We start from the raw sequence: 18045 nt of genomic DNA, 5'->3' as shown, positions 1-18045 counted from the left end.
TCTCAAGAAAGAAGAGCGGCTTCAGCTGCACTGGATTTCACGTCACCTAGACTTTGTAGCTGATATCATGTCTATCAAATAACCCCGATTTGTGTTCTATATACCTCTTGACCCAATCGCCGAAAAGTCGCTTATAATTGCTGTCAGTGAAGGGTTCTTCATAGCATAACACCTATTTCCATTTGTTAGAGTCTACAGGAAACAGATCCGTTAAACACGATAAACTCGCTAAACCCGATTATTGTACCGTTGTACTGCATTTGTATTTGTACATAGCCACGAGGGACTGGAAGCGTCTGTCAACATGCCACATATTCTGCATGCAAAGTAAATCCACACTGTCCAGATTTGGAAAAGCAAGATGAAATCCGACAAAAAGTGGAATCAGCCATACCGTAGACTGTCATGACAATGAGACTTTTACCGCATCGGCCTGTCATTGAAGGAGTCTGCAAAAGATTTCAAAACGCTGCCCAGATGCTCGGAACCCATCATGTCATGAGACAGATGAAGCGAAATCGAATAGACTCGATATCCTCCACAAAATCTAGGCGCCAAGGGTTCAACATTGATATTTGTTGGGATGTGAAAGGGATTTGACTCCGTCATGGTATTGTATCACATATGAAGCTGACACCCGCGTTGCCTGATGTGTCAATCATCGCCTTGTAGGATACTGCGAGGCCCCATAGGGTTTTCAGTCTTTACCGTCTCGTGATCCCACGGCAGGTGGGTCCCCGGCCTCGGGGCCCGCTTGCCCGGAAACAACACCAGATCTAGGTGCAGATGCCCCGGACGTTGTCATTTCTCCAATTTGTCTCTCTATTCAGTGTCAGCATGCCCAGATTAAACTCCACTGCGGAGCGGGGTAGCCGCAGAAATATTGCGGGATTAAAGAGTTGATAATCTTACCTAGTTCCCGAATCCGTTGTCGGAGTAGAATGTTTTCTCGGCCAAGTGAGCTAGCTTCGGCTTGGTAAAACGCACTTTCGTCCCGACTTCCCCGCCGAGATGGACTGAACCCCGGGAATGCCTCCACACCAGAGTCTAACGGTCGCAAATTGGGCGATGCTGCTTGACTGGATGGGCGGGAGGGACGTCGGTTCGAGAAAGAAGACGAGATCGACAGTCTGTTGCCTGCAGGACCGGTGGGTGCATGTGTTTGGGGTAAGAATGCCGACCGTTCGGATGACGGGGTGTCGTCGATTGCGGCCGTTGACTGCGCGTTCGGTTGCTGTGGATTCTGCTGTTGGTACTGCTGCAGTTGGGCCTGCTGACTGCGAATCATCTGCAATAGGCGGTTCTAGTGGAGCAAAAAGGTTAGCTTATCAGCTAATGCGATTGTGCTTGCACTAGAGGTGAGGTGAGGACCAACCACTTGCGCTTCCTGCTCTTGTTCCAACTCCTGGTGCAGCTCCCCCAGCGATGGTGCTCGCTGATGATGGGGGTCGGCTGTCGCAAAGACGGGACTACTCCCATGGCTGGATGGGCTGGTTGTGCGGAATGCATGCCCGATGGAGCTGCGGTGGTCTGATGGGACAGCGTCGCCGTTATTTGCCGGCATCTCATTCAAGTTTAAATTTATGCCGGCCGCTGACCGACGGCGCTCAGATACCGATAATCGGCCTATGCTTGATCCACGGGAGGGTCTTGGGGATGTGGTAGCCGCCGTGGCGGGCGGGGCATTTGGTGAAGCAGAAGGCATGTTGCGGTATGGGATCGAGGAAGAGATCGAGGAAGAGCGAGATGGTGGGAGAGAGTTGAGATCAGGAGACATCTGGAATGGTGTTGATGTCGAATAGCTATGATGGCAAAGCTCCAAGCTGCAACGTACGTCAGGCCATCCTGAGATCTGCTGACTCATCCTGTTTTCGCGGGGTCAGTCACATGATGTGTATCTGCTTAGGGGCTAGTTCTATTCCTGCCTGAGGCCGAATATGCCAAGCAAACCAAGCAAACCAAGCGAACCAAGCAAACAGGAAATCCATGCCCTGTGCTTCGAGTAACTACTACATGGATGTACGGAGTATGTAACATCTCACTTGGTGTACTGTTTGGTGTACTCCTTGGTGTACTATCCTTTACGCACCAACTATCTGGCGTGTACGACTTTGCATCTGTACAAGCTATGTTCCTAACCCGAGCCTGAGGATCACGGTTCCGGAACATGGTCTAGACTTGGCGTACCAAGGTCATTTCAGCCACAGTAAAATCTTCTCTTCCTGCAATTGGAGGCCCCTGGTGGTGCGCAGGTCAAACTTGCAAATCTACAGGGAACAGGCACCGGACCTTCCGGGTGGCGCCAAACCTTCATGTTTTTATAGTGTGTCTATAAATGCGTAAACATCCATCCCTAGATCCTCGCCGGAAAGATCACCACTCGCGTGGCTTCGCATACGATCTTGTCGATCCTCCAGCGAGATAATTTGCCATGTGCAGGAATGCAGGGTTACATTCCCCAGGCCGAGTCCGGGGGAAGCCCCTGCGGTCGTGGTTGTTTCCGGACAACGTACATGCGGTCCACCCTCGGCGATGTGACTTGGTGAACCAGCTGAACGCTCTGTCTGGTCTTTTGCCCCAGTCTGCCACGAAGGCAAGGAGTCGACGGGCGACGAAGTTGAGGGAATTTCAAGAAATAACTTAAACCTTGTACACGTAAGTACATGTGGGAGGCCCTGTCAAGCAAGGGACTGCGATCGACCATTTCTCGTGGTTGACAGTCAATCTTCCATGCACGGTTCTGGAAAGGAAATTCGGGAAACTACGGCGAGAATTTGTAAGATTGGATGATCGGGCCGGGATCAATTTGTCTGGCAAGGTAACCGCACTCCGAGATCAGACAAGACTTGTGGCCCCTGCCCAGACGACGATCGCCAGAACGCCAGAACGCCACGCCCGTAATGGCGCCATGGCGACCTTGGGGCGCTGTAGCCGTGCGCTTGGATTTTGTCTGACCCACGAACGACTGGCGCGTTGGCGGCCCCTTGACGTCACAGCGGACAGACCGAAGCATGTCTTCAACGAATGGCATCTTCGCAGAGTTTTTTTTACTGTCAGAAGAAGATCCATCAGGTCCTTTGCCCCCGTCGTATTGTATCAGAACCACGCGAACACAATATACATGTACTCCTTGCTTCGCGGGGCAGTATATCAGCGTAGACTCGAGGTTGCATGGGCCTGAACAGACTACCCGATTCGGTCATTCCTAGGCAAAGTATCGGCCCAGTTCGGGCTCCTGGCGCCAGGTTGTCTCCGGGGAAATGCCGCATCCTTTTCTCCAGGGTGGGTCTACTTCCCCGTGGGCTCAATCCGGTGAAATCAGCAAGTAGGTAGAACACAGCAAATAACAACCATCAGCTGTGTATATGAACGAAGTAGAATAGATGTATCTGATATACATTTGATGTATTTCAACAGAAAAGAAGAGAAAGGAATATATGGGGATGAAACGTGGGTAAAAACATGGGGAAAAAAGTCGGCATCCCGTAAAATACCAATACCATACATGTACAAGTCTGCGAGGTACCTTCCCTTTTGACCTTCTGGCTGTTTCCGTATTTAATCATCCTGCTTCCCTCTGGGTCTTCCTTCTTTTCTCTTTTCTTTCTCATCCTTGCCTTCCCCGGGTTTTCTTGGTGACACCTTACTATCCTATACTTCTGTCCATCATGGCTTTCGAGAAGCCTAGGGACACTGTCCAGGCCGCAGAGGCGGCGCATGCCCAGGCTGTGGTCAATGCTGCTACTGAAAAGTTGGAGGAAGAAGATGACCAGTTGGAATTGGCGTCCCCGTCGGAGCAGGTCGAGCTCACTGAGGACATGTGCTACGACCAACTGGGATACTCCTTCAGCGAAACGAAGAAATGGACCATCATCACCGTGATTTTCTTGGTGCAAGTATCCATGAACTTCAACACTTCACTCTACTCCAACGCCCTCTCCGGAATCTCCGAGGAATTTGGCGTTTCGATGCAGGCAGCCCGATGCGGTGCCATGATCTTCTTGGTTCTCTACGCCTTCGGTTGTGAACTCTGGGCGCCCTGGAGTGAGGAATTGGGCCGCAAGCCCATCCTCCAGGCTTCGCTTCTCCTCGTCAACATCTGGCAACTCCCTGTGGCGCTCGCCCCCAACTTCGCCTCCATCATGGTTGGCCGTGCCCTGGGTGGTCTCTCCTCCGCAGGTGGCTCCGTCACCCTGGGTATGATCGCAGACTTGTGGGAACCTGATTCACAACAGTATGCCGTCGCAGCAGTCGTCTTCTCGTCAGTCGCTGGATCGGTTTTGGGTCCCGTCGTCGGAGGTTTTGTCGAGGCTTTCTTGCCGTGGCGGTGGAACATCTGGATTCAGTTGATCTTCGGCGGTTTCGTTCAGGTCGCCCATTTCTTCTTTGTCCCAGAAACCCGAACCACTGTATTGATGGATCGCATTGCCAAGAAGATGCGCAAGTCTGGCGAGAAGCCCAACATCTACGGTCCCACCGAGGGCATGTCTTTCCGTCAGCGCTTCCCACCTCACGAACTCATGATGACCTGGATTCGCCCTTTCAAGATGTTCTTGACCGAGCCCATTGTGTTGGTCCTCTCTCTGCTGAGTGGTTTCAGTGACGCCCTGATTTTCATGTTTATTCAGTCGCTCTCGCTCGTGTACAGCCAGCATGGCTTCAACACCTGGGAGAAGGGTCTGGCATTCATCCCCATTGTGATCGGTTATTTCATTGCCTGGTTCTCCTTCTTTCCGGTGATCAAGCGAAACATCAAGGAACGTCGTGACAACCCCGAGAGTGAGCGGGCTCAGTATGAATCTCGTTTGTGGTGGTTGTTGTATACCGCTCCCTGCCTCCCGATTGGTCTGATTGGCTTTGCCTGGACCAGTTTGCCACAATGCCATTGGATTGGATCTATGGTCTTTGCGGCGATCATTGGTATCGCCAACTATGCGATCTACATGGCTACTATCGACTACATGATTTGCGCCTACGGCCCGTACTCTGCGTCTGCCACTGGTGGCAATGGATGGTCTCGAGACTTCCTTGCTGGTGTTCTTACCATCCCGGCTACACCATTCTTTGAAAGTAAGTTTACATACCTCGATCTTCTTATATCGTACTGACTTGATGTGATAGACATTGGTGGCAAATACCATCTCGAATATGCCTCGACTATTCTGTTCTGCATCTCGGTGCCTCTCGTCGTTGCGGTCTACATTATCTACTGGAAGGGCCCGGAGCTGCGCAAGCGCTCTCCATTCGCCCAGCAGCTCGAGGATGCGCGAAACCAGATGCACGTCCAGGTTGCAAGCCGACGAGGATCCAAGGTTCCTCAGGAATCGCGCGCAAACTCATATGCTCGCTCGCAGCAAGATCTCCGCATTCGCCCAACACTGGGCAGCCGCGGAAACTCGCGAGTGAACTCTCAGGCCAATTCCCGTGCCAACTCTCGGGCCAACTCGCGCCGCAACAGTATCAATGCTTAAAAACCGTTTATTTTCTGCTGTGGAACCCTGCACAGGCCTAGCGATAGTGTTAGTCACTGTCATGGGATCTAAGAGAGCATTTCCACTTTTCTTCTTTGTGCATGTTTTGGCCGTATGAATCCTAACGCTGTGCGTGAATGGCTTTAATTCTTTCCCCCGACGCTCGGTGGATATACCCACTAGTGTTCTCTCTAGATCACCTGGAATTGTCGATAGAAGCACAGGCGCGGGCTATTCAACTAATTGTTTGCTTTGACTCGAAAGAGATATACGATCTGGGGGTGTCATGTATGCTATGGGTTCTCGCGACAGCGATACCGGTCATGAATTATATCAATATTGTTACTTCGTATTAATCATTCCTACGCCAACATCCTTCGCATATCATGTAAATATCGATATAGTAAAAATGAGGGTATCCACATCCCCAGATAATGATCTACAATGCGGAGACAGAGACCTGGGGCCTCCGGCAGTTGGATCCCCACTACGATCCGGCTAGCAGATCCGGCTTCGTATCGAATGATACCGGGACCAAGGAGATAGTACAGCGTAGCATCAATCGCCAGGTCTGTGTGTCTCAGTGTCCGCATCCGGTCCATCACCCGGACTGGTATACTACGAGATATGAACTATGGTCAATGAAGCTGATGTAAATGATTGACCAGGGAGTCTTCTCTTGGATGATACCATCACCCTTTCCTCTCCCTATTTGTCATGTATGGTAGCATGGGCCTTGGCTTTGCTCGGGTCACATCCGGGCTTGGGTGGCTTGGCTTTGGGCTTTGGTCTCCAATGCAATCGTAAGGGTTGGTATGGTGCTGGGTGTTGATTAAATTTAATTGGAGCGGCATATTGTGTCTATTTAAAGAGGATGTAGGCAATTGAACTGTCCAATATATCATCATGTAGTTGATTTGGTGATGTCCACTGGTCGTCTACATCGACCTTCACGTAAGATTTATATTGCACCCGGTTGAGAGGTTGTAGTGTGATTTGTTCGAGATACATAGTTCATTGTGGCATTCCTGAGACATGCTTAGCTATATATCTGACTAACAAAGCACTTCTTTGTGGTGTGTGATCTAGTGAACTGTTGCTTGGAAGTGAGCATTTCTTGTAGCGGTGTGTACTAATATGTGCATATGCACTCAATAATGCAAGGAATAATCAAAGACAGACGTACGTACCACAAGTGTATAAACCCAGTCTATTGATGGAATTATCCAACATCAAATATAGATGCAGTCTAATGTTATTGAGTACATACTTACGATAAGATACCCGGTCCGTGCGTTGTCCCTAGGTACGCAGCTCCTCCAATTCAACTCAATCCTCAACACAACTAAAGATGAGTCTACGGTCAACACTGCGTCTCTGCAGACCCTCAACTATCAGACCACTGCAGTCGGTCACACCACGTCTGCGCCTGCAGGCCGTCCCACGGATGGCCAGCACCCTCCAATTTGCCGAGGGCGAAGACAGGCAACAGCTAACTCGCGATGCCGAGGCTCTGCTACAGCAGGGGTGGGCCCTCGATGGAGAAGGGATGGGAATAACCAAAACGTTTCATTTTAAGAGCTATTTCAAGGCTGTCGTGAGTTTTGCTTTTCCTGGCTTATTTTTGCGCGTCCCTGTTCAGTGGTTGCAGCCCTGGAGGTGAGTGAGGATATGCTGACTGTTTAGTCATTTGTGAACTTGATTGCAGCAGAGAGTGCGTCGAAGAAACATCATCCCACCATGACTGTGGTACGTGAAGTCCAGCTCTCTGTATAGAAAGGAAATTAAGGCTGACGCGCTGCAGCGGATCGGGTCGGTCGACGTCCACTGGACCACTCATCGCCCGCGGGGCTTCACTTCCAAGGATGTGGCTTTGGCTCGGCACTGTGAGCAGGGCGCTGGTCTGATGGCCGTTGATCCCAGTCAGGGATTGAACTGTGCGAAGGGAAAGTGACCTGTCCATTTCGATGGCCTATGCTTCGAGCTCGAATTTGAGGAAGTGGAGATCCATCTCTACTATGAGCCGTATTTTCTTTGTGTATGATCTGCAATTTATGGGATATTTAAGGGGCGATGTATTGAGCTATTCCTGTCTGTACTATCACCTATCACCCTGACGTCCCCCCACCGGGCTAGCCAAGTTGTGGATTTCCCCTTGAAATCTTCAATTCCGACACTTCGGATTCCAACTTTGCTGTTTTTCCGAAAGGGTTGTCCTTCATTTGTGTCACTTCCAAGGTTGCCATGACGTTTGGACAGCGGTCCTGCAGGATTGCCCACGTTCGCTCGTCATTGCGACGATCATTGCCTTAAAAACTTCGCTCCTTTTCCCATACTAGAATTTCAGAATTTCAGCCCTGAACTTCCAACTTCCAGGTGCACGCCATGAATCCGGGCGCTCAGTCTTTTGGCGAGCGCAGAGGGCATCGGCTCGCCCCGCTGCAGACCAATTTTAGCCGTCCAACGGCTTCGAAATCCCAGTCGCAACGGCCGCGGCCGACGGAATACCCCAGTACCAATGGTTCAGAAGGCCCAGTTCCGCTCCAAAGTCCGGTCACGGTAAAACGGCAATCCTCCAAAACAAGTCTGCGCAATCTTTTTGGGCGCGACAAAACTTCGCGCGTCCCCGAGCCGAAACTGGAGGAAATATACGAGTCCCTACCTGAACCGCAGACGGCCATCTTTACTGAAATGCCAATGTCGCCGTCGCTGATGAGTCCCCGTACGATTGACTCGGCCCCGACGATTACCTCCCCGACCACCGCCCAGCGTCCTCGCGCAACGTTGAAGACCGCCCGTCCGATACCGCTGGAGGGAAAGCTATCCGCGCAGGATCAATATGGTTGGAAACCGCCCCCGTTGTTCCAAGCTTACCCCCAATCTACCAAGCATGACTGCCTCTCCGCACCTGCGCTCTCCGCCGACTCGATCTTGCGCCTACACGCCATACGGGCAAAAAACTCGATCGATGGAGCTACCGTCAATGCCCTGGAACAGGATGAGGCTGCCAATGCGGCTCGCAAGAGACGCGAACAAAAAGAGAGAAAGCATCTGAGGACACTTTCTGGCACCATCAACAAGGTGGAATGGACGCAGAAGATATATGTGCTGGCTACGGCGGGTTATATCCTGCAGTATGCAGGAGATGGAAAGCACGATCGCTTGCCGGAGAAAATGTTGCTCTTGGGACCCAAGTCTGTCGCATTTGCCAGTGATGCCATTCCGGGGAAACATTGGGTTCTTCAGGTGTCTCATAACCCTTCAACAGACCCAGATTCCAGCGTGCCCGAGCGTCCTAAACCTCGGTTCTCGCGCTTTGGCTTTCCTCGTTCCAATACCCGGCGCTTTGCGGGTAGCTTTCTCCTCATCTTTGATAATCCCGATGCGATGATCGCTTGGTTGACAGCAGTGAGGGAGGAGATTGAGAAACGGGGAGGACCGAAGCTCACACAGGAGAAACACTCGGAGGATGAAATGCCCCAATTGCGGTCTAAGTCGAGTATCAGACAGATGGTGAAGAAGGATCCCCATCGTATTTCCAGTCTGTTCCTTCAGCCCCAGACTCTCCAATCTCCAACCGAGGAGGATGATGGGCTGTCTGTTGGTGGCACAACTTGGCAATCCCGCCGCAGCTCTTACGTATCAGTCAATCGCCGATCTGTCATTGAATCTCGATCTGGGTCGGTGTCGACTAGTCGAACTGAAGCTACGAATCCTACGAATGGGTCCGGACTTTCGTCTGTTTCTGACGTACGTTCCTCGTCATTTACTTCTTCGAACGTACCCAACTCGCCGGTGAACGGTGCTTTCATGTCTGATGAGCCTCTGCCTGAAGTGGCTGATCGCACTCTTACGCGCAGTCCGCCTTCTTCGAGTCATGGAGTTCGACAGTCTGTCTATATGTCTCCGATCCCTCCACCTCTACCCATAACCGACGTGATGGAGCAAGCCCCTTCGCCACCTGTGCCTGAGACCCTCATCCGGAGTGCATCACCCCCAGCGCCGAATTTCAGTGTTCCCTTGTTTAGCAAGAAATTCGTCCCCAGAGGTGGACCGGTACCAATTTCGCATGCTTCCCCTCCCGTATCAAGCAACGCGTTCTCTCGTCGAGTTGACTTAGCCGATCCGAATATGTCTACATTCTCTTCTCCGCCGCAATCTCCTACATTTAGCGTTGCCAGTTCGCGCCAAACGGACTCATCCGAGCCTCGGCGTATTCTGCGTGTTTCCAACTCGGAGGATGCATTGGCAAGAACGGTGCGCTCTACCCAGAACGGCACCATCTTTTCCCGCATGCCTCGAGCACCACCTCCGACAGGACCACTACCAGACCCGACTTCTTCCTCTCGCCCTACGAGCATAGTTGGCCGTCCCGGAATGAGGATTCAAGATACCAGCGAGCCGCAGGTTCCAACTGCTCCCCCGGCAGATCCAGCACCACGCAACAGAGTTTCGACCGTTTATCCTGATAATCATCCTTTGAACATGTCTCGCCGTAAGAGCATGCCAGGTCTGGGCCTGTCAATTGGACCTCCCGCTGCACCACCTCCCAACTGCCCACTTCCGAAGCTTCCCTCACTCACGAATCCCGCTGGCACTGCCACTGCAACTCCCGCTCCAGCTCCTGCTGTGACTCCGTCTCCACATATGTTGTCGCCCTTGTCTCCGACTTCTCCAATGGAACGGTTTTACGGATCCCAGCCTGTGCGAGACCATGTCGAGGATCGTCGAGTAAGCGGTAACAAGCCTGGTACCACAGCAGCCCATGCAAAGCCACTTGCAAAAGCTCAGCATTCGAAACTGGTTAAAGGACCACCAGTATAAATACCTCCTTGCAACATAACATACCTTATACGACATTTCGCTCCCTCATAAATACCCCCGACGTCTTTTGACTACGACATCTCTTCTCCTGCGCTATTATCTCTCATGAAAACACTGAGATATCACTCCCTGCACCTCTTTTCCTTCCCTACTATTCACTTCTCACCATGTGATTATTACCACCATTATATCTGGCATTTTGCGACCTCGGCATTGGATCCTGCATTTCTTGCATGTTATATTCCCTTCGCATCCATTTATAATTCTCTACCACACAAGACGATACCCCTTTTGTGTTCATACTTCTTCTCCTCTTCCCTCTTCGCTTCGCATATGTGTTCTTATCGGCTTCGGCTTTGTATTTGTATATACCCCTTTTTTTCTTGATTTTGGAATGTGATTGGGACTAACATCACATATAGAATGTGAGGAGCTGTGATATTACCATCATTACTTTACTATCTACTTTGTACTATTTTGCATAAGCACTATCCGTTGAAATCTACTTTGTTCTCGAGTCGACTTGGAAACTATACAGTTCTGCGGGGCTAAGACAACATTTACACATGAACTTCTTGCAGAAAGCCACTCATCAGTAACATCCACACGATATCTAACCTAATCCACCAGTAGAACAGTCAAAAACATGAACAACCCTTTCAAGCTCGCCACTTCTTCAGAAGACGAACCATCCGAGTTACGCTCAAACGCATAGTGAAGCACTGCGCCAAGTATAGCAGCCATCTGCGCCACATCATGGATCCCTTTCCGACGTTTACAATCATCCTCTTCTGCTTCCCGGGTGCTCATGAGCTCCTCCCAGATTGTATTGCGCGGCTTTTCTCGGCAGGTAGTTTCTCTAACCTTCGAGACTCATGTATCCCGTCATTAGGGTCAGAGGGTATTGTTCCATGCCGAATGGTGGCACTTTGACTAGAGACCAGTCTTTGATACCGACTATGTCCAATGTGTCTTCGTGGACGAGGATGTTTGTTTTGGAGATGTCACTGTGGGTTAGGGTCTGGGGGTATCTCTGACCGAAGAGGATTGGGAGGCTATCTTCTAGTTTTCTGGCTGTTTGGTCCTCGATTATAGGTATCTACAATCAGTTCCCATACACATAAGTTAGCCTAGGCATCTGGATATTGTCCATGTTATCTGTGTTTTGCTGTTGATTGTAGGCATAGTTGAGACAGATATAAGTGTGAATGCCTGTCTATACTGTACATGGACGCGATCTTACTGGATCTACGTGTAGGGCCATTGCTCAATCAGGCGCAATGAAATCCATTCATACATGCAAGCTCTAGACGCCATGAGAATCCTGTTAAAATACAATACGCGCGAAAAGTAGTTTTGAAACCCGCTTCCTTGATCATATGCGATCCAACAGCTTTGAATATTGTTCGGAATATAGAGACACTACTCTGTCTCTTCTTCCACCCGCGCACTCAGATCTCGTTTCACGGCAGCCGTGGGAGTTGAAGCTGGTTCGGCAGAAGTTGTGGTTGCTGAGGCAGTCGTTGCTGAAGGGGCTGCGGCTTCGGTGACTGCGGGAGCAGACGCCTTGCCCTTGCCCTTGGACTTTTTGGCCTTTTTGCTCTCCTTGGTCTATAGATAAGATAAATGGTTAGCTATACTGGGCTCTATGGGAGAAAACAGAACCGAGCTTACCTCTTGCCAGCCCCATAGAGGCTTGAAACTGTCAAAGAATCCAACGTCTTCGAACAAGTTGGGGAAGAGCCAGAGACCGGGAGGAGCAGCGAACACGGTAACGCAGAACAGAATCAGACGGAAGATAGACATGGCGAAGAAGAGACCAAGTAGTCCCATCATGCCAACACTCAGGTACCACACACCCTGGCGCAGCATGATGGGCCAGAGTGGGAAGAGGACAACAGCAAAGATACCAGCAACGACCGCGGCAGCCATGGCCTTCTGCTTCCACTGCGGGCCGTCGTATAGCCAGACGTAGTGCATCATAGGGTCAGTTTCCTGGTGCTGCTCAATCTTGACAGTCCACAGACCCTTGGTGCGGTTCTTAGGTTTGGCGTGGTCATGGCCTGCATGCGGGTCGACCTTGCTTACTCGGAGAGCTAGCAGGGACAATGGAAGAAGCTTAAATACGTTCTCTGCTGAGGCGCGGTCTGTCACGGGGGGTAGGAGGGAGTTTTTCTTTGCGGCAGCTTTGGCGTATGCGGGAGATTCAATGGCACGGATTGCTCGCTTGACTAGATAAAGAGGAGATAGTTAGTTTGGTCTGACTTATTTATACTGACACGGGTTCAGATTGCTGCTTACCCTTAAACATGTCCTTGCGCTGGCCGTCCATGATACATGTGCGCGGCTTGAGGTTCTGCGACCGCAGCCAGTTGGCGACTGCAATCGCCTTTGGGTCGGGAGGGTTGTTTGGGTTCACAGGAACCTGCTGTTGTGTCTGGTGTTGGTGTTGCTGGGGAGCTTGGGCCTGGCCCTGTTGCTGTTGTTGTCCGGGTTGTCCACCCTGTTGCTGAGCTTGCTGGGCTTGCTGTTGCTGTTGCTGCTGGTGTTGCTGCATTGCTCGCATCCGCAACTGTGCGACATACTGCTCAGTAGTCAGACCGAGCTTCTCGGCGTCGGCAGTCAGTTGTTCGCGCTGCTTCTGGGCGAATTGTTCAGGCGTCATCCCTCGTTTGGCGGCTTCGGCGGCGAACTGTTGCTGCATGGCCGCCATCTGCTGGGGACTGGGGCCGGGCGCGGCCATAATGAATATTAAAACGGGCGATTAAACTTGGGTAAATACGGAGAACAGAAAGCCGAAAATAAAGTGGTGGTGTTGGGGGAGTTGGTGAAAGAAAGAAAGAGAAGTGGCCAGATTGACTCAGGTGATCGGCCCGCAGCTCTTCCCTTCCTCACAAGTCGAGTATCAAGTCACTATGAGCCCCCATGTCAGTTTCATATGACTCGTCAGCCACCTTGGTAAACGCTACTTGGGTAGCTGTTCTACTAGTGAGTGTCTCTATGCAATACACGAACACAGTGTTAATTCAGCCAGAGTGAACGCGATGTCGCCGGTCAGATCCCACTCAACTTCGTGACAAACCCCGCGGTGTCGCTGTCGGCTGCCTGCTTTGGAAATGGCATATATGATAAAACTGCGGCGTCTCAATGTTTCTCGAATCTGCTAGCAATCGGATACCGGCGCCTTGGTCTCGACCTGTACTGGTCGGCGGACCGTAGGAGTTGGTCCTTCTGTCCGGTCTCTGTTCCAACCAAGGCCGACGTGATAGTGTCCTCGGAGACATCCGCTGTGAGCAGTACCTCTCAAACGTCTACTATTACTACAGCTGCCACGACCTCAACAGCTGATGCGGAGCCTGCGACTATTACTGGATATGACGATTCCCACGGGGATACCCTCTACAAGCTAGGACCGTATAGGTGCACCAATGATCTGGACCCGTACACATTAGCCCAGATACTCGCGGGTTACTTCCAAGACACCAATGCGCGCTTAACCGTATATACTACCTATCTCGTTCTCAATCTTCATGTCGCCGCGAGTGACTCGGCACCGGATTATCCGGCCTCTGCGATCACTGGAAATCAGTTGCCATCAGAGAATGAGCGAGTCGGCAGGATCCTTGGGTCTGCTCTCAAAGACTTCATATACAGCCCGGCCCAGCTAGCAGCAGACCGCAGCAATTTGAATGGGTCCTGGTATCAGGTCGATCAGAGCTACATGCCAATCACGGAGTACTTCACTATTCATGAGAATGAAGCAGGCGAACAAAGCACCCCGGATGGCTGGCCATCATCAAAGTACATCCAGCTAGCTAAGCGTGACCGTCTACTTATCGAATACGGCTCCGTGGATCCTCAGCTGGCGGACTACGATTTGTCTCTAGATGAAGATTCGATCTTTCCTCCTGGGTATCTGACGTCCGCGGTGGATGTTTCCGCCACAACGAACGGCACCCTCACATCAGGCTGTCTATATGAACCGAAAGCCACGGTTATATCTCAGGCCAATTCATCATGGGCAATGTCCAATAGCATACCAATCCCGGATGGTCTTCCCACATACGATACAATGGCGTCAATATCAAACGTCCTCTCCGACATCACATCCTGTGGGATGTCGCCAATGCTCAACACCACTCTCTTCGGTGAGACTGCCGACACTAATGTTGAACACTACCGCAATGTCTCCCTTTCGACATCTTGGGCCTGGGCCTTCGGGGAGCCCCGCGACGCGACTTATGGCGGTGGTGAGGGTGATCCAAAGTATGACCGCTGCGCCATCATGGATCTCACATCCAACGGCCAATGGCGGTCCACGAACTGCACCGAGCAGCGGCGCGGTGCTTGTCGAATTGGCAACTCGCCCTTCTCCTGGGTCCTGTCGGCTGAGTCTACATATTTCTCTAATGTGTCAGATACATGTCCAGAGGGAACGAGCTTCGCTGTGCCACGCACAGGTCTCGAAAACAGATATCTTTATAAACACCTCCTTTCTTTGTCGGAAACGGATATCAATCCAGCTTCCACGCACGCCGCTCTTCGTGAGGTCTTTATCGACTTCAATTCTATTGATGTTACTTCTTGCTGGGTTTCCGGTGGTCCTAAGGCTAGCTGTCCTTATGCCTCTGATCCGCAGGAACTCGAGCACAGAACTGTGCTCGTTGCTGCAATCGCTGGTATTATCATTCTCATTATTACAGCTTTGACTTTCTTTGTCAAGTGCAATGCCAACCGTCGGAATTCTCGACGGGGAAAGCGCATCATTGAAGGTTGGGAATACGAGGGTGTTCCCTCATAGCGCGCTGCCCTGTCCTTTCATCTTCTGATATATAATATATCACTCTACTGAGCTGGTTCTGGTCTATGTACTATATTTTTACCTATATCTCCTGGCTGTTGCCGGTCAGCCTACTTGAACAAATGATACCCCACTGGCGCCGAACGCGCCTTTCACGCAGCATGCATCTTGAGCAAACTGGTTATCTCGCACATCATAGAAATCTTCTAGATTCGACACGCGAGATATGGGACATTATCAGAAAGCTTCGAGATCTGATTCATATGCCTTAAGAGTTTTAATGCTTCCTATAAGGGTAGATATTGTCATAAGCAATTGTTCAATTGGATTGCTCACAGATCCGAAACTACATATAACAACAATGGAACCATAACGTTAATACACCGAACAATATCCAAACATATTCCCATGAAAATGGAACCAATGAAAGCGGGATATCGGAGTCCCCAAAAAACCAAGTCGCTACATGCCAGTCATAAAGAGAAACCAAAAACTCCTGAAAATACAAGTGATATCATATTCAAAGTCCGGCGAAGCGGGCCCATCCAGCGGCCCGAACTGGCGATGCGCCGGGAGTCTGGTTCTGGGTATGGGTGGGCATCTCCTCAACGATGGGTTCGCTGCGGCCTTCTTCGGCGACCTTGCCGCTGACATCGCGGCGGCGGCCAACGCCCAGAACGGCGATGTAGCTTCCATACGAGGACAGGGAAGCACCCACGCCAGCGGCAATGCTAGGTCTGGCGGTGTCTGCGCCGGAATTGCTCACGACACGGCCTTGACGGTCACCCTCAGCAGCGTTGAGGGCTCTAGGTGCGAGGTATCCATCTTCACCATCACTCTCATCTTTCTTGAGGGCTTCATAGGCTGACATCTTCTTGGTGCGCTTCTTTTTAAGCTTGGTTGGTTTCCTGATAATATCATAGCTGGGCTCGCGGGTGGTATCCAGTCCAGGCTTGCCAGGAACATCCAGCTCACCATAAAATCTGCTCCCGGGTGGAGGCGAGTCGGCATCTTTGTGGGGAACAGAAACTGGCTGGGCGTTTCCGTTGTAGGACAAGTTAGGGTTGTCGCTCAAAACAATGCGTCTCACGGGATCAGTGTCCTCAGGCTTTTCAGTTAAAATAGGCTGCGGAGTGGGTGGGTTGAGCATGAGGGGGTTGAATGGAATAGATCCATTGGGCTCGTCGTCCATGTCATCTTTGTGCTCTTCAGGATCAGGGAAGATATCCATGCGCTGGTCACCCACGTCCAATTCACGTTGGTTGGCGTAATTGCCGTAGTACTCATGCGTAGCGAGAGATGCATATTCTCCTCGAACATCTTCTGGAATAGCATTTCCAATGTTGGGGGCAGGTTTAGAACCATAGGCAAACCAATCACGAATACCGCTACCGGTGGATGTGTTACTGCGACGGCTGTAAACAGAAGAGGACTGGCGAAGAGTATTTTCGTTCACATTTTGAGCTTCACTCATTGGGGATTGAGAGCGTTCGGAGTATGCTACCCAGTTGTCAGACACTGGACTGGCATTGTCCGATCTATCGGCAGTGCGGGATGACAAATGACGCATTTGAGCAGTAGCATTGATAATTTCCGGGGCATGCGACGCAACATTTCGATACTCTGGAGCGGGTGTGGGTGTCTGCGATGTAATATCGTATGGCTGGCTTTCGGGTTGGTGAAACAGCATCTCCGGGCTGGAAGGTTCCATATGAGGCTCTGTGGGGGATTCAAGGTGAGACAGACGGTGCTGATAAAATGAAGGCTGCGATTGTCGGTGATCATTAACCATATCCATTCCTGCATGGTTGGAGCCACCTCCGAGGGATTGTTCACGTGTGTGCATAAATGGCATACTACGAGGACGTCCGATGAGAGGATCCTCCATAGAGGAGTTGAGGGTAGATTGACTGAGATGCTTCTCATCTGTATCCGCCTTATCGCGGTTACCCTTGCGGGGGCGCGCAGTCAAGTTGTCTTCAAGTGGGTTCATGTCTGGTGGCAGACGAGAGATCTTGCGGAAGGTGATTGCGAAGAAAATACAGATGAAGAAGGAGATCAGGTGTAGTCCGCCATTTGCAAGGGCCAGAATGAAGGTAGTTTCGGACAACTTGACAGTGATGTCGCTGTTTTTGAACATAGTTCCCCAATTGTATGCGTTGGATGTCCACTCGCCATATGCCATGAATGCGGTAAACACGTAGAATGCAATAAGTCCCAAGTCCAGGGTCGAAGCGAACAGCCCATACGCGGCTTGTGAACCGGAGGGTCGAGTGATAGGAGAGCGAGCATGGTGACAAATACCATAAATGGTGTGAAGGATGGAGACAATTGGCTGATATCCAGGTCAGCAGAGGAACTTCCAATCAGATAGGATATACGCACGCCTACGCGAATGATCCAAATGACAGTCGCTGCAGCTCCCGTGATAACAATTGAACAGAACAGGGACCCAAGAGCTCCCAATAGAGTAAAAACGCGTAGTGTGAGCTGAGCTATGCGTGCCCACTTGACGCGATCCTTAGTGTAGGGGCTCATCGGAATCCAAGAGCTGACCGTATTAAAGGAACCCCACTGCATCCACCATTAGCAGAATCCACATTGAATCTCTGGATCGCACATACCGTATCAGGATGCCGATTCAAATTCACTAATGGCCCTGTTGGTTTGGGCTTTGGAGCTGGACGAGTCCAGCTGGCCTCGGTCGCCGCCTTCGGGTTGAAGGCCTTGTCGGTCGGTCCATAGAAGCTATAGGCGGATGGACGATCGTAAAGGAATGGAGGCGACGATCTCCCCATGGTAGCGACTGAAAGAGACTCGTGGCATCCACGCGCAAAAGAGTGAGAGGAATGTCGATGAAGAATGAGGCTGGAATGTGACGAGATGTGACTGAGATGTGTAGCTGCGAGTCAACAAGATAGTCGGCCGGGCAACTGATATCACGTGCGT

The 18045-nt window shown here is 51.1% G+C and overlaps 8 protein-coding genes across 8 annotated transcripts; 4 read left to right on the top strand and 4 right to left on the bottom strand.

The window, feature by feature from the left end:
• Positions 1-697: 697 nt before the first annotated feature.
• On the bottom strand, positions 698-1777 carry N7446_000103 (uncharacterized protein; the record flags this gene model as incomplete). Its single annotated transcript, XM_058508870.1, has 3 exons — positions 698-822; positions 913-1303; positions 1376-1777. 3 exons carry the CDS (start codon positions 1775-1777, stop codon positions 698-700), a joined length of 918 nt encoding a protein of 305 aa, XP_058377849.1.
• Positions 1778-2761: 984 nt separating this feature from the next.
• N7446_000102 (uncharacterized protein) lies at positions 2762-3031 on the bottom strand (the record flags this gene model as incomplete). Its single annotated transcript, XM_058508869.1, has 1 exon — positions 2762-3031. The coding sequence occupies one exon, from the start codon at positions 3029-3031 to the stop codon at positions 2762-2764; it is 270 nt and encodes an 89-aa protein (XP_058377848.1).
• A 637-nt stretch (positions 3032-3668) lies between these two features.
• N7446_000101 (uncharacterized protein) lies at positions 3669-5471 on the top strand (the record flags this gene model as incomplete). The annotated part of the gene is made up of 2 exons (XM_058508868.1): positions 3669-5070; positions 5122-5471. The coding sequence occupies 2 exons, from the start codon at positions 3669-3671 to the stop codon at positions 5469-5471; spliced, it is 1752 nt and encodes a 583-aa protein (XP_058377847.1).
• A 1334-nt stretch (positions 5472-6805) lies between these two features.
• On the top strand, positions 6806-7425 carry N7446_000100 (4a-hydroxytetrahydrobiopterin dehydratase; the record flags this gene model as incomplete). Its single annotated transcript, XM_058508867.1, has 3 exons — positions 6806-7068; positions 7158-7220; positions 7276-7425. Exons 1-3 carry the CDS (start codon positions 6823-6825, stop codon positions 7423-7425), a joined length of 459 nt encoding a protein of 152 aa, XP_058377846.1. The 5' UTR covers positions 6806-6822.
• Positions 7426-7856: 431 nt separating this feature from the next.
• On the top strand, positions 7857-10295 carry N7446_000099 (peptidase family M20/M25/M40 protein; the record flags this gene model as incomplete). Its single annotated transcript, XM_058508866.1, has 1 exon — positions 7857-10295. One exon carries the CDS (start codon positions 7857-7859, stop codon positions 10293-10295), a length of 2439 nt encoding a protein of 812 aa, XP_058377845.1.
• Positions 10296-11524: 1229 nt separating this feature from the next.
• Positions 11525-13117, bottom strand: N7446_000098 (Sec62 family protein translocation protein). The gene is made up of 3 exons (XM_058508865.1): positions 12597-13117; positions 11970-12526; positions 11525-11906 (listed from the first exon to the last, which is right to left on the bottom strand). The coding sequence occupies exons 1-3, from the start codon at positions 13036-13038 to the stop codon at positions 11718-11720; spliced, it is 1188 nt and encodes a 395-aa protein (XP_058377844.1). The 5' UTR covers positions 13039-13117; the 3' UTR covers positions 11525-11717.
• Positions 13118-13220: 103 nt separating this feature from the next.
• Positions 13221-15096, top strand: N7446_000097 (Lectin C-type domain protein; the record flags this gene model as incomplete). The annotated part of the gene is made up of 2 exons (XM_058508864.1): positions 13221-13283; positions 13330-15096. 2 exons carry the CDS (start codon positions 13221-13223, stop codon positions 15094-15096), a joined length of 1830 nt encoding a protein of 609 aa, XP_058377843.1.
• Positions 15097-15616: 520 nt separating this feature from the next.
• On the bottom strand, positions 15617-17894 carry N7446_000096 (uncharacterized protein; the record flags this gene model as incomplete). The annotated part of the gene is made up of 3 exons (XM_058508863.1): positions 15617-17431; positions 17482-17670; positions 17721-17894. 3 exons carry the CDS (start codon positions 17892-17894, stop codon positions 15617-15619), a joined length of 2178 nt encoding a protein of 725 aa, XP_058377842.1.
• Positions 17895-18045: the final 151 nt, after the last annotated feature.

The sequence above is a fragment of the Penicillium canescens genome (genome assembly GCF_028828765.1).
Source record: "Penicillium canescens strain IBT 15451 chromosome Unknown utg000001l_segment0_segment0, whole genome shotgun sequence".
Classification (NCBI taxonomy): domain Eukaryota; kingdom Fungi; phylum Ascomycota; class Eurotiomycetes; order Eurotiales; family Aspergillaceae; genus Penicillium; species Penicillium canescens.
This window is presented reverse-complemented; position numbering and strand designations above follow the sequence as displayed.